The sequence below is a fragment of the Poecile atricapillus genome, chromosome 1 (assembly GCF_030490865.1).
Source record: "Poecile atricapillus isolate bPoeAtr1 chromosome 1, bPoeAtr1.hap1, whole genome shotgun sequence".
NCBI classification, from domain to species: Eukaryota; Metazoa; Chordata; class Aves; order Passeriformes; family Paridae; genus Poecile; species Poecile atricapillus.
This window is the reverse complement of record NC_081249.1, coordinates 174,675,205-174,688,247: the sequence shown is the minus strand read 5'-3', so window position 1 is coordinate 174,688,247 and position 13,043 is coordinate 174,675,205. Positions and strand designations below refer to the sequence as shown.

General features: G+C 40.2%; 1 protein-coding gene across 1 annotated transcript in view; it reads left to right on the top strand.

Moving 5' to 3' along the window:
• The window catches only part of SYNE2 (spectrin repeat containing nuclear envelope protein 2), a 174,126-nt gene that overhangs the window by 37,605 nt on the left and 123,478 nt on the right, over positions 1-13,043 (top strand). Inside the window, exons 14-28 of the mRNA XM_058860814.1 lie at positions 307-463; positions 2,110-2,200; positions 2,347-2,534; positions 2,703-2,867; positions 4,126-4,299; positions 6,033-6,191; positions 6,446-6,619; positions 7,529-7,654; positions 7,813-7,968; positions 8,628-8,839; positions 9,115-9,190; positions 9,796-9,914; positions 10,455-10,578; positions 11,417-11,574; positions 12,063-12,210. Of these exons, the coding sequence (XP_058716797.1) occupies positions 307-463; positions 2,110-2,200; positions 2,347-2,534; positions 2,703-2,867; positions 4,126-4,299; positions 6,033-6,191; positions 6,446-6,619; positions 7,529-7,654; positions 7,813-7,968; positions 8,628-8,839; positions 9,115-9,190; positions 9,796-9,914; positions 10,455-10,578; positions 11,417-11,574; positions 12,063-12,210 (2,227 nt within the window). The remainder of the gene's footprint in view (positions 1-306; positions 464-2,109; positions 2,201-2,346; positions 2,535-2,702; positions 2,868-4,125; positions 4,300-6,032; positions 6,192-6,445; positions 6,620-7,528; positions 7,655-7,812; positions 7,969-8,627; positions 8,840-9,114; positions 9,191-9,795; positions 9,915-10,454; positions 10,579-11,416; positions 11,575-12,062; positions 12,211-13,043) is intronic.

Sequence of the window (13,043 nt, the reverse complement as noted above, 5' to 3'; positions counted from 1 at the left end):
TTAAAAAAAAAAAAAGAGCAGTGAATCTGTATCCATAACCTGAGATGCTTTGACATACAGGTGGCAGATGCCCCTTTTCTGGGCATTTAAGGTTTTTCATACATGGAACAAGACAACATTAACTGCTCAATTGTTGCTGCTTAAAAAAAATGAACTGTTGCTATCTTAGAATTTAATTCCCATCATAACAAAAAAAAATATTTGCATACATGTAATCTTGATTTTTCAGGATAAAGTCCTTATACAATAATACCTTGTATATCCAATAGTTTTGAATAAACTTTTGGAACTATTTTCTGTTTGCAGATTTAGCAATATTCGTTCCACAAACCCCAGCACTTTTCTTGAATACCACTATGGACTGTGCTCAGCCATTGCCAATGAGGTGAAGTTAAAGCTAAATATTTGGGATGTGAAATATGGGGCAAAAGAGTCCGTGGAATCACTGCTGGAAAATTGGAATGTAAGTTTCAGAGACATGTATCACACCCTGATGGTAATTCTTTCCCAGCCTCTTTGATTCAATCTTATGTCTTTGTCATCTGAAGATATTATAGCTGGTAGAAGCATGGTGGACTGGTGAAATCTCAGATTTATTCAAAGAGGGGCAGGTAGACTTCCCTAGAAGCTTTTCTTGCCCCCAACATCTTCCATTTTGCTATGAATTAGAGTTCTTTCTTCAGTTTGGAGAAGTAATGCAAGCCATGACTAATTTTCTCTTTGCGTGTTTTTATTCTTTCTTGTGAAGATTTCTTTCTTTCTAGACTGTTTATAGAGCCAGCTGTAGCAGCCCTTCCCTTGCTCCAATCCATAGAACCCTCTCTGGAGTAGTTCAATAGTTGTTTTCTTCAAAACCAACCATTATTCCCACTGCTGCCTCTTCCTTTTCCCAGCTTCTTTACCTCCTTATGCTTCATGGTGAATATGAATTGTCTTGTTCTCTTACATCTTATGCTTAGCTCAGTTTCTGGACTCAAGTTATGAAGCTGATGCCACTGTATGCTTTTAGGAGGAGATGGGTTTCCCAACCCCAAATTTGGATACTTCATCAGGAGGAGAGGCAGAGGTTAAAATGCTGATGCCTCCAGTTTTTCCCATCTCGAGTTAGTGGGATTCCTTTTGAATTCCATCTTAGTGGACTTTCTCAGACTGGCAAATCCACAGTTAAATTAGTGGGAATTTCACCAGGCTCAGTACTGTGGAAGGAGGCAACATTAGGTTGTATAAAATAGCAGTTTGCCTAAGCAGTGTCAACCTCACCCTGTAGTGAGATGGTCGTGCAGAGTTAATCTGTACTGAGTTTTTTGGTTCAGTTGGTTTCATAAATACTTATTATCATGTTATTCTGTAGCTGTGGTTCATGGTCTTGCTCAAGCTGACAGAATGCAGAGATTTCCCAGGGAGTTTAGGGCTTGCTGCTGGTTACTTTCTGGTCCCATGAAGTGAAGTCATGCCTGAGTGGTGATGTGGTGGCCCAGGCTTGTCACAGCCACAGAGGAGGAGGTTTTTTTGTGGCCTGCTGGGTAAGACATTTGTAGGAGGGGAAAGTGCTGGAGTGAGATCAGCTCAGACAGAGAGGGACTGAGGGTTGACCCTCATTCCCTATGCACACACAAGTCTCCTCCTCTGCTCCCATTTCTTCTTTCATCCTCTCCATCCCCTGTTGGTCCTGATCTGTGGCAGAAACAAGGCACACCAATATTTCTGTGCATGCAGGGAAAACCACCTTTTGCTTTCATCACTTTTTTGACTAATGTGACTAAATTCTGCCTGACTTGTTCTAAATGCCATTTCGTAGTATTGCCCTGGGGCTGTAACTTTTTGAAACAAGCAGTCCTGACTCATGCAGGGCTGTGGCTCAGGCAGTGGCATTCAGGTATTCATATTTCTATTTACTTTACTCTCTGCACAAGCAGAATAAAAGAACAGGTCTGTTTCAGACTAAAGGGTGCAGCTGTGTTGCTGGGTGGGCTTTGCTCAGTTCCCATTTAACCTGTAGGTTGTAGGCTCATATTAAAAAAGAAAAAAAAAAGTGTCCCAAGCTGTATTTCTTACCCAGTTTTATGTTACTCAGTGTTACCCATATAAATTGCTTTTCACTTTTGGCAGAATTTCATTGAAGAAAAGAAACTTGAAAAACAACTAGACACTGCTACTCAAATCTGTGAAGACTTGAAAAACATAAATGGTCCTGGCTTGGGTAAGCTCATGCACATAAGTTGAATGAAGATCTTCACTTTGAACTGATGTGCTGCCACCAGTATTAATTCCACGTAAATGGTGCTTCTGATTAATTAATATTTCTGTTTCCAAATGTGTAACAATAATCCCTATTCCACATCCTAGCTGGAGATCCTCAAGAAATCAGCAAACTTTTGAAGACAGTGGAGTCAAAGATTTCTACATGCAAAGAGTACATTTCCAGTGTAAACACCACCCTACAGAAAGTCCTGTCTTCTTGGAGTAATTACACAGAAAACATCCACTTACTAAAGACATGGCTGGAAGAAAACAGAAATGAGGATCCAAAGGAGGTACATGGTTGAATTTCTCTTTGCTTGACAAACAGAGATACTTTGAAGCCTCCTGGAAGAAAACCATTAAATCTTACAGTGGCTGCTGTTGTTGCTTTTCTGCTTTTCATTTTGGAAATAAACGTTTGACAGGGTTCTGCTTTAATTGATTTCAATTCCTCTGTCTAGATCCCTGCTGAGATCCTGGCAAAGAGGAATTCAATTCATGGTTCCCTAAATGAAGCTGGAAACCATCTCATTGAAGTCAGCAAAGAGCAAGTTGGATCTAATATTGCCAAAGAGCTGAAGAAGCTGAACAGGAGATGGGCAAAGTTCATCAAGAAGACACACTTTGTGAGTTACAAGTTACTATTACTTTTTGCCATGCAGCCTTCAAAGCTGTATTTTCTAGACTCACCAGCTTGCTATGCAGAGATTGATCAATCTTTCAGCCAACTCAAGGCTGCCAGTTTTAAAGCTTCAGGAACAGAGAGTGCACAGCAGCATCCCATTCTTTAGTCTTTGTGACTCAGTTAAATTCTCATTATAACAGGATGGAAAATGTTCAATTTTTAAATTGAAATCTCAAAACCACTTGTAAAAGGAAATCTTATTGCAAAATAAAGCTCTTAATTCACTGCTAGGAGTGGAAGAAATCAATTTAACCTGTGCTATATTTTTACAGTCTCTGTCTTAGCTGGTAGAAAGTAATTATTGCTGCACAGATATTGCTAAGGTTGTGCAACTTTTCACCAGCTCACTTGACAGGTTTTTAGGCTGCTGTAAATCCCTATACAACTTGCCTAATGTTATACATATTACATTTCCTAGAATGCTTTCACAAGAATGACATTTTTATTCTGCCTGGGAATATTAGAACTCTTAATTTTCTGAGTTGAGCCTTTCATTGACATTTATTAAAGGTACTGCTGTGACAGTAAACGGTGGCAAAAAATTACTACTACATTTTTATAGGAGATGAGCTTAGTGAGAATGCAGTAAAATCAAAAGGTGAGGGAAATCCAGAGTTTGCTAGAAAAACCCTTAATAAGAGACTCTTCAAAGAAAAATATTGAGGTATCAGAACAAAGGTGCAAGGAGCTTGTCTAAGGTCTTAAAGACTTCCTGAGTTATTTTTGTGGCATTGCTTTGGACAGTATGACTATCATATGTATTACATTTAGTTTTTGATATCAAATGCAAGATCAAATGCCTGAGCTGTGGCCTGTGACTGCCAGTACCATTAAACTGTCAGCACGCTTCCTGATCTTGATTTGACCAACACCAGCTGCTGTTCTCTTGGACAATTCCCTGGTGTGGGCTGGGGGATGCTGCAGCTCAGGAGTTTTCTCCATAGTAGTGTGGCTGCTTACACAGCAGGGGAGGGGACCAGGAGACAGGCCATATGGGCACAGGTTGTGCTGTCCCACCTGCCCTCAGGGCTGAGGAACTGAGCCTCACAAGGTTTATTTCCCAATATGTTTGGCATTTATTTCTCCTTTGCTCCCTTTTGAGTGCTAAAGCTGGGAAGTGACCCAAATGGTGACTGTGTTGGAGGAGGGCAGTGGGGAGATGATGGGAGGGAACATCTTACCCTGCTCTTTGTTGATAGCTTGGAGAAGAGAGCACAAATGCTGCTGAAAAGACCACGGACCTTCCAGGGAGTCTGGAGAAAATTGAAGAGCTCCTTGGAGGGGTGGACAGCTGGGCAGCAGAGATGGGACGTCTGCTTAGCAAGATCAGTCACCAGGAGCCTGTGGAACCTAAGATGGAGGAGCATTTGCAGGTGAAAATGCTGCTTAAAATACTTGTTCCTCAGATGGTCATCTTGCAGCATGGATTTGTGGCTGGGGTAAAATGAAGTGGAACTTAGTGTGGGTTTTGTGCTGTAGTGCTTGTAAAACGTCAAGACAGTGCTTGTGCCTTGTTGTTGTTTCTCAGGATCACTCCCAGATGAGCTGTGAGTGAATCTTCTGCCATCAGTGTGTCCAGATGACAAGCAGGTGCCAATGGAATGCTGTTGGTGCCACTGATCAGCAGCTTGTTCTCGAGTGATATTAATTACTGCTGTCCAGCACAGCACTTGGAGCAGGCTAGAACTCTGCAAGTTGCCAATTTGAGTAGTTTCCCTGGTCATACAGGACTTTTATCATCTACCCTCCAGTGTAGGGATGGAGTTTGGGATACCTTGGCTGTATTCAACACTTACCCATCAAAACTGGGATACATGAAGTATTTTCAGCAGCACATGGGGTAATTCGGGAATCTCATCTTACAGGCAGTTGTTCTAAATATCCACAAAGAGCACAAATTTATTTCTAGCAAGAAATTCCACTAGTTTCCCATGTCTCTCTGCCTGGGTTTACCCTCAGCTCCCAGCAGATGGCAGGTGCAAATCTGTCTATATAACTCAGCAGCTTCAATACAAAGTGTGATTTATTTTCTTCAACTGCCAGTGAAGGTGAGACAGAACAAAGATGCCAATGAAAAGTTGAAGCACTGTCTTATGTTGCCTTTACTACTTCTGCAGTAGGGTCTGTGTAACTTAATGGTGGAAGGTGACCACTAGAAGGAGGTTTCATTGAAACTCCTTTGTTTAACTGCTGTAAATAAACAGAAATACTGTTTATTTCATTTAATCTACATACAATAACTGTGCACCAGAATCACTGTTAGTTTCCCATTGCTTTGTGCCTTCTTGCACAGTGTTTAGCTGACAGATTTGGGAGTGTGAGAGACAAAAAGGATCTGTTCATCTTTTTGTAATCACAGGCATATGTTTATAAAACAAACCTCATTTTGCAGTGTGACTCTAGTTTGTTAAAAAACCATGAAGTAACAAAGGACACCCTGAAATACAGCCTCCAAACATGTGGCTGGCGTATCTCCATGTCTCAGGGCAGGAGAGTGAGTACCTGCAGTAGAGTAGGTCAAGATCCAGAAGAAATCTCTGATTATCATTAGGAGAATGCTAATTGACAACTTCAAACAGGAGACATGTGTTGAATATTCATAGATCAAAACAGCTCTAATAACGACTTTTCATGATAAATATTCAAACATGGCACATTACTCCTGCATGCAGAACACCCAGCTGCTTCCTGCCTTGCAGTACTGAATGCCACAAGAAAATCTGAGCCTCGGTATGTGCTCGCTTTTGGATGACTTTGTGGTCAGATGATGCATATCCAAATGTGTGGTTTCATTTGGGAAGCTGTTTGGATGGGAGAGCACGTTTTAAAAGCACATCTAGTCGGCTCTGTGGCAAAGACATGGGAGGTATTGCACTGACAGAAAGAAATTGCTTCAGCAAACAGAATCCCCTGTGGATGGCAGCAAATTTCTTTCTCTCCACACAGAGATTTTACGGTGCAGTACCCTGGCCATAACTGGAATATAAGGCTTTCCTTTACCAAGTAGCAACCATCCACGATCAAGGCTGGCTTTTTCACTCAGTTTGTTTAAACAAGAAGACAAATAAACACTTATAAAGGCTTCTAATGCTTTTTGTTCCACCAGAGTTTGGCTGCAAGAGGATCCTCATGCCAAGAGCAGGTTGTGGCAGCAGAAGAGATATTGCAATCCCTGATGCAGAATGTTTCAAGTCAGGTGTTTCAGCAGCATTCTCACACCACTGGGCTGGAGGCACGAATTAAAGAAGCCAGAGACAAAGTAGAGGTACTTGTTTATAAGCACACAGATAACTCTAATTTTAGCGTTATGGAATAAGGAAGACTCTTGTCAGTCAAGTAAAATAGAAAAGGTTCTGTACTTTTGCAATCAGTCTCCCAGACTCTTGTCAGGGCAAAATCTGGAACATCTCCGAGATCAGTATCTCAACTTGAAAAACTTGAGTGAAGTTATGAAGCAATAACTTTATCTAATTACTGATAATTAGATAGGCGTGTTCTGAAAAGTCTCTTTCTTCCAAGGCTGTCATGGGTGACCTGAACAACATCTTGTCCAAATCTGAGAAAAGGCCCTCAGAGAAGGAGGCTTTGCTCCATTTTGAAGAATCCCAGAAAGAACTTGAGGCCTCCATTTCAAAGGCTGTGCAACTTGTCAGTCAAAAATTAAGTCCTGAAGAATGTATTTCAAGATATGAGGTGGGTTTATGTTCTGAACTGGCCAAATCTGAGTATTTCTGAGGACTGTGGGGTCTCTAAAAGTCTGAAGTAAGAAAAGTACAGATTCTTTTCTCTGGTAGCTATTAATGCTTTTCTCAGTTTTCTGATTTAGCACTTTATTAACTTGGCAGACAACTTGAATGAAGAAACATAAATCTACATGGCAGTTTATTCAGTGCCCTGCCCTGAATTCCTCTATCATTCCATCAGAGCTCATAATTTTCAGAACTACAGCCTTTTTTTTTTTTTTTTTGCCTGATCAATAATTAAGCTTCCCATCAAGAACAGCATGCCTGAATTCTTGGGCAGGTTATTATAAATACTCAGTCTTCTCTTTTTCCCAGAGGGTAGTTGGTAAATCAAATGTCCTGTCTCAAAATGTGGATCTCTTGAGGGGATGTTGGAGATGGAAGTGCCCAAAATCTGTGTTGGCTGGTCTGGCAGAGAGAGAGCTGGGTGCCCATGTGCCAGGAGGGCCCCAGAGCTCATTCCAGGCCATCCTGGAGCATCCCTTGGTGCTGATGGAGACCTTTCACCCAGCTGCTGACAGCCATGGGACATGGCCTTGTGTATTCCCTAGGGAAGAGGCAGAGTTCAGTGACCTTAATCTTTTGTCTTTGGTACCAAATTTTACCCTACAAGTTGTTAAAAGAACAGCACCTGTTTTTCTCCATAGAGCATTCACTGATACTGCAACCTTTTGCAGATAAACAGGGATGGAGAATGCCCTTGTACCCACCCACACCAGAACCACACACCCCATATGTGCAATGTATACACTGATTTATTCACAGGGTTTACATGCTGCTGGTATCATTTTGTTAATTAAATAATTTACATTCAGCTCTGTTTGCTTTTCATTATGATGTCTTTTTTTTTTTTTTGCAGGAAGCTTTTAATGCTCTGGACAATAAAGTTCTTGACAAATTTTTGAAAGCAGCTGAACAGCTGAAAAATATTTCATCTGATCATGAGAAGCTTGTGGTGGAAGATGATGTTCGTAGGAGATGGGAGGTGAGATAATGAAGGAATGAGAATCCACTGTCTGGTCTCATTAGGCCTGGCAGCTTTGAAAACCAATTTTTTCTTGTCACAGTATGTTCTGATGTTTTTACTTGCTGTGTAACACTGTCTCATCATCTCGTGGGAACAATGTGCTTTGTATTTTGCAGGCAGTTCGTCAGGAAATTGTATCCTATGTCCAGCTCATAGTAGAAAGGGAAAAAAAGAAATTTAATGCAACTTTTAAAAAGATCAGTAAGCAGTTAGGCAAAGAGAAGAAACTCCTAAGTATGGATAAAACCAAAGGGCTCATCAAGGAACATGAGGTATCTGACACCCTCCTTTTCTGCCTGGCTTTGTGAATGCTTTGTTGTCCTTCCTCCTTGTTAGGTTCATTATCTGTGGAGCAGGGCTCTTGTGCTCTGTGTTCTCGAAACACAGAGAAAAGAGGCCACCAAAATGATTTCTTTACATTTTTTGACTGCAGATACTAGTGTTCCTGCAGACTTTCAGAATTAACCCCTTCCTAAGTAGGTGGTATCCTTTTTCCATTTTTTTCCCCCAGATTTTTAGTATACCTTGAATTCACCCTAGAAAGTATAATAATTGACAAGGAATATTTAAAAAATATTCTACTTTTTCTGTAGTCAGTAGGACATGTCTATCTGATGTCAGGGTGAAGAAGACTTGGGACCAAAATTAAAAACTGTAGAACACAATGAATTTCAAAATCAAGCAAGAGTCAGTGTAGTCTTCTGAGTATAGTTGGGAACATGTTGCCAGAAGCCCTAATTTATTTTCTGGTTCTATCTTAGAAAGAACCAAGAGAAAATAAATGTGTGTTTCTTGGTTTGACAGCTTAGACTTTTAAGAGCACTCAACAAAGAAGACAATGGAAGTATAAAAAAATACATGACAATAATTGTTATCCTCATGATCCTCATGTCTTAACATGGGCTTATTGTATTGTTTTTTCTTTGTTTAGGCCTTTTTTTCACATGAAGGCAGCATGAAGGAACTTAACAAGTCTTTGGAAGACCTTAAAGCATTGTCAAGACTCTCAGAAGAAACTGTTCCAGGGATACAGACACTCACTTTAGACTGTGAAAAAAGGCTTGAAAAGGTTCAACAAATGGTGGCAGACACTTACACAGCACTGCTGGCTCGTGTTGGAAAAGGACAGTCCCCTCAGAAAGGGTGGGTGGCTCAGTCATGGTGTAGCTTTATATATAAAGTTGTAGCTTTATAGAAATAATTTTTAAAATTAAAAATAAATTTTGGGATACTCTTATGTATTTTGTGGTACATAACCATGTACATTACTGTGGGCAGTTGTATATTTAAACACTCAGTATTAAGTTTCATAAACTGGCAAGTACAATGCTTGATTACCCTTTATCACAGCTGCATTGTTTTAAACCTTGAGCTGGGATTTCTTTTTTCCCTTTATATTTCATATCTTGTTCTTGTAGGAACTCCATTATGGCCTCTGAGAATGGGGAAGAGTCTGGTTCCTCTCAGCAAATTGACAGCCTTATGGTACAGGAGGTAAGGCCAGACTTACTGTTGGAAAACAGTGCTCTGTCAAAGGGAGGTCATTGCCAAAAGGAAAAAGTGTTTATTTCTCTTACTGTTTTTATTGTGATAAGACCTTGGGCCTCTGGTCAGAAATCAAAACCCCATTGTGCTTGTGAATGTAGACTAAGTAAATATTAAAGATTAACATGCAAGCAGCAGTGCTGGGTGTCCTGAGACGATGTGAGCCTCCAGCCTGGAACTGAATTTTGCAGAAAAGTAATTTTCAGATGGAAGGGTCATGTGGGAATCTGTGTGCAAGTGAAAATCCTCCATACTGTCCCAGTAATATGATCAATTTTCAGAGGACAGAGAGAGCAAGACTCGTGAAGAGTTGGAGGCATCTGTCTGTATCTGTGAAAAGGATGAATGAGCTGGCTGCAAGTATTCCAAAATTTGCTCTTGGGACTTGTGACCGAGTTTAAACACATTTTGTATTCATGAAAGGCATCTCTCATCTCCTTTGGGACACATCAAGCAATTCTTTCCTTCAGGAGCTCACAGATGTCTGTTAGGCTTTGCTGTGTATTTCACAGAATGATGTGGAGATCACTGTCACCCTTTTTATTTTTACTCAGACCCCAAGACCTGCTGCAGATACAGTTTTGGAACCAGATGTGAAACATCACAATGGAGAAAGCTGTGCAAGCAAGTTTGAGGAAGATGGTGATTTGGCCATACCAACTTTGTTAGAGAGGTAATTTTTGAAGGAAGAAATGCATGATTGTTAAGAAAATATGCTATGCTAGACAAATTAGCTCACAAATTAATTGGATGTACCAAAAATTAGATGCACTTTTGCTATGCAGAACCCTGTTATTTTTTCTACTACAGTTTACTGAATATTGATCTGAATTGACAAGGAAGCACTACAGTAGCTAAATGCTTCAAACATTAGAATTTTGTAGCAAGAACATTTTTAGCTATGAATGTTTTACTTCTTTTCTTGGACTAGAAAAGTCTGCATCTGCCTTACTAATAACTTCAAATATTACTAAATAAAGAAATAGGTCATGTTTTTTAGAGAATGAACATTTTTACGTTCATGAAACTGAATTTAAAGAATGCAGGCTGGCATTTAGACTTGACAATTAGCCATATGAACAATCTCTTTAATATGTTGTCCATTTATGCATTATTTTGGACTTACTCTATTGGTCATTGAGTCCCATACCCTGAGTTTTTCCATTTAATTGAAAGTAATATTCTCTCTGAAAGTGTTTGCATCTTTCCTTAGCTTTAACACACAAAGAAGTAACCTGGAGGAACTTCTACAGCTCAGCAGGGATAAAGTAGCATCTGGCTTTACTGATGAAATAAAAGGCACTTCATGCCTTCAGAATAAGCTGCTTGAGCTACAGGCAAGTATTCAACTTTTAAAAATATACCTGGTGCCTAAATTGTTATTTTCCCACGTAGAACACTCACTTCTCTGTTACATACATTGCCAAGGGAAAAGCAGCATCCTTGCAACCAGATTTATTAGAAGAAGGGAAATCAAGGATTTAAGATTCAGCAGAACTGCATTGCTGCCTAGCAGTGGAGTTTTGCAGGTGTTGTTGAAAGAAGAAATTGGCAGCTCTAGGTTTGTTGTCTGCAGGCTGAAATAGGTGTAATGGGAAAAAAGCTGCAGAAAGGAGTTTTTTTTGTCATCAGAGATGGCCAGGGCTGCAGGAGTCATCAGCTGAACCACCAAGTGGTGTTTCTGCAGAATAGAAGTGTTCCAGGACATGTAACTTGGTTAGATTTCTGAGATGCTTAAGGCGACAACAAGAGGCACTGATTTGATGTTGAAAAATGTATTACTGCAATTTTTCAAGGCCCTTCTTGAAAGGACTACAAAGCCTTATCAAGCACCTCAGAACTTAGTTCAGTTCTACATTTGTTTTACTTCTGAACATAGCTAGGTGGAGATATTTTCATTCTTGTGGTAAAAATGCCTGTCCTGTTATTTATTGAACCTTTTATAAAATGTAGCCAAGGCATATATGTGACATGGAAATCGTCACCATAAAAAGTTGCTGGAGGTTTGCATGCAGCTAAAAATTTGATATTGAAAAGGAAAAAAGGCAATAGATACTCTTAGTTTCAGATGATGTTTTCACTGTTTTTGTAGAGACTCTCATGACTGTAGTTTTATGAACTATCCACTGAGAAATACAGAATCATATTAATGCATTAGTATTGCTTGCCTTCTAGGTAATAGACAGTGAAATCAGTTCTGGTTGGACACAGTTGGAAAACATCTCATCTGCCTTAGAAAATCTTGTGGCTGAAGTGCAGCAGGCTGCTCTCTCTGAGGCGAGAAACAAGCTACAAGGCGAGTGGAAAGACCTTCAGGATATTATAAGTACCAGGTATAAAATAACACTTTATGATATTAGCTAAGGAATTGTAATTAATTGTGTGTGTTGTGAAGGGAATAGTGTGTGTTGCAGGAAATAGCTGCACATTTTTAACCTTCTCTTCATTGCAAAAAATTAAGCTGTACTTAATTTTTCTTTATTCATATACACATTGGCAATATTCATTCACATATTCACATAACATTCACATATTCATGTCACATGGCAAATAGTGTTAATCTCCCCAAGAAGAACAGAGACAGATCTTTGTAACACTACTGTGCAATATTCCCATATATTGCTGTTATTTCCTTTCATTTTTTGGTTAAATTCACAGTGATTCACATTGCTTTTCTCATTAATCAGAGAAAAACTCATCTGACCTCAGGAGGAGGATCTGTTAAACAGTTGTATTATTTTGGTGGCTTTTTGTGCTTAAAAATATTGAGTGTCTTTTCTTGTTTGCTTTCCCAGTTCATGTTTTGTTACCTTTCTTGCAGAATGAACTCTTTAAGGACTGCTTTGGAAATTGTTTTGCCAATCGAAAATGAATCCATCCTTCTCTGTGAATTAGATCAGCGGCTGAAGAAAAAGGACATCCAGCAGTTCAATCTGATGAACAGTGACCTTGCTTATAGGGAGCTGAAGGTAAGGGAAGATGCAGAGACCACACCCTAGCAAGGATAGGTTTTTAATATCTAGGAAGTAGAGAACTTAATGAGATTTTCACTCAGGAGGTTGGGGCTGCTGACAAGACTTCCCAAGCCTTCTAAAATCTGTAACAGCATTTTAGTCTCTGTGTTTTAAACATCACTGGTCCTGTAGAGCCAGCCTGGGACCCTCAATAGGTTCTGCTGTAAAAGCCATTGTTGTGAACATTTCATTGTAAGTTAGGACCTTTTTTGATACACTTTTGTGGTGTTCCCACCTGGCCTTATTCCACTTTGTGGGGTCATGCATGCAATATACTGTCAATTTACGAGCTTGGCCAAGCTACCTTCTGTCACATCTGCTGCAGTATCTGAGCACAGCTTAGGATGGGTTTGGAAGTTCACTGTGGATGCAGTAATTGTTCACCTGCTATCAATATCTGATACCCAGGCCCTGGTCCACTGGGCAGGGTGAACTCTGTTTTGTTCTTGGCTTGCCCTCTGGGCTGAGCACACTGACAGCTACACAGAACTGAAAGTTTGCATTTGTCTGCCCTTGGCTCTCCAGTGAAATAGGGTTTAGGTCTCTCAAGCTGTAGGGCAGAGAGCCTTTGTACTCTGTGTGACCAGTTTTGGCTGCAAGGACCCAGAATTTTTGCCCAGCTCTCTGCACAGCTGGGCTTTCACAACCCTGACACGCTGCTCTTTGAGGGCTGGAACCAGAGAGCCTGCAGGCTGCACCAGGAGATTTTTAAACACATGGAAGTCTGCTCCAAAAGTATAGCATAAAGAACTGAGAAGATGGCAGAGTAATAAATATCTCTGTGCCTG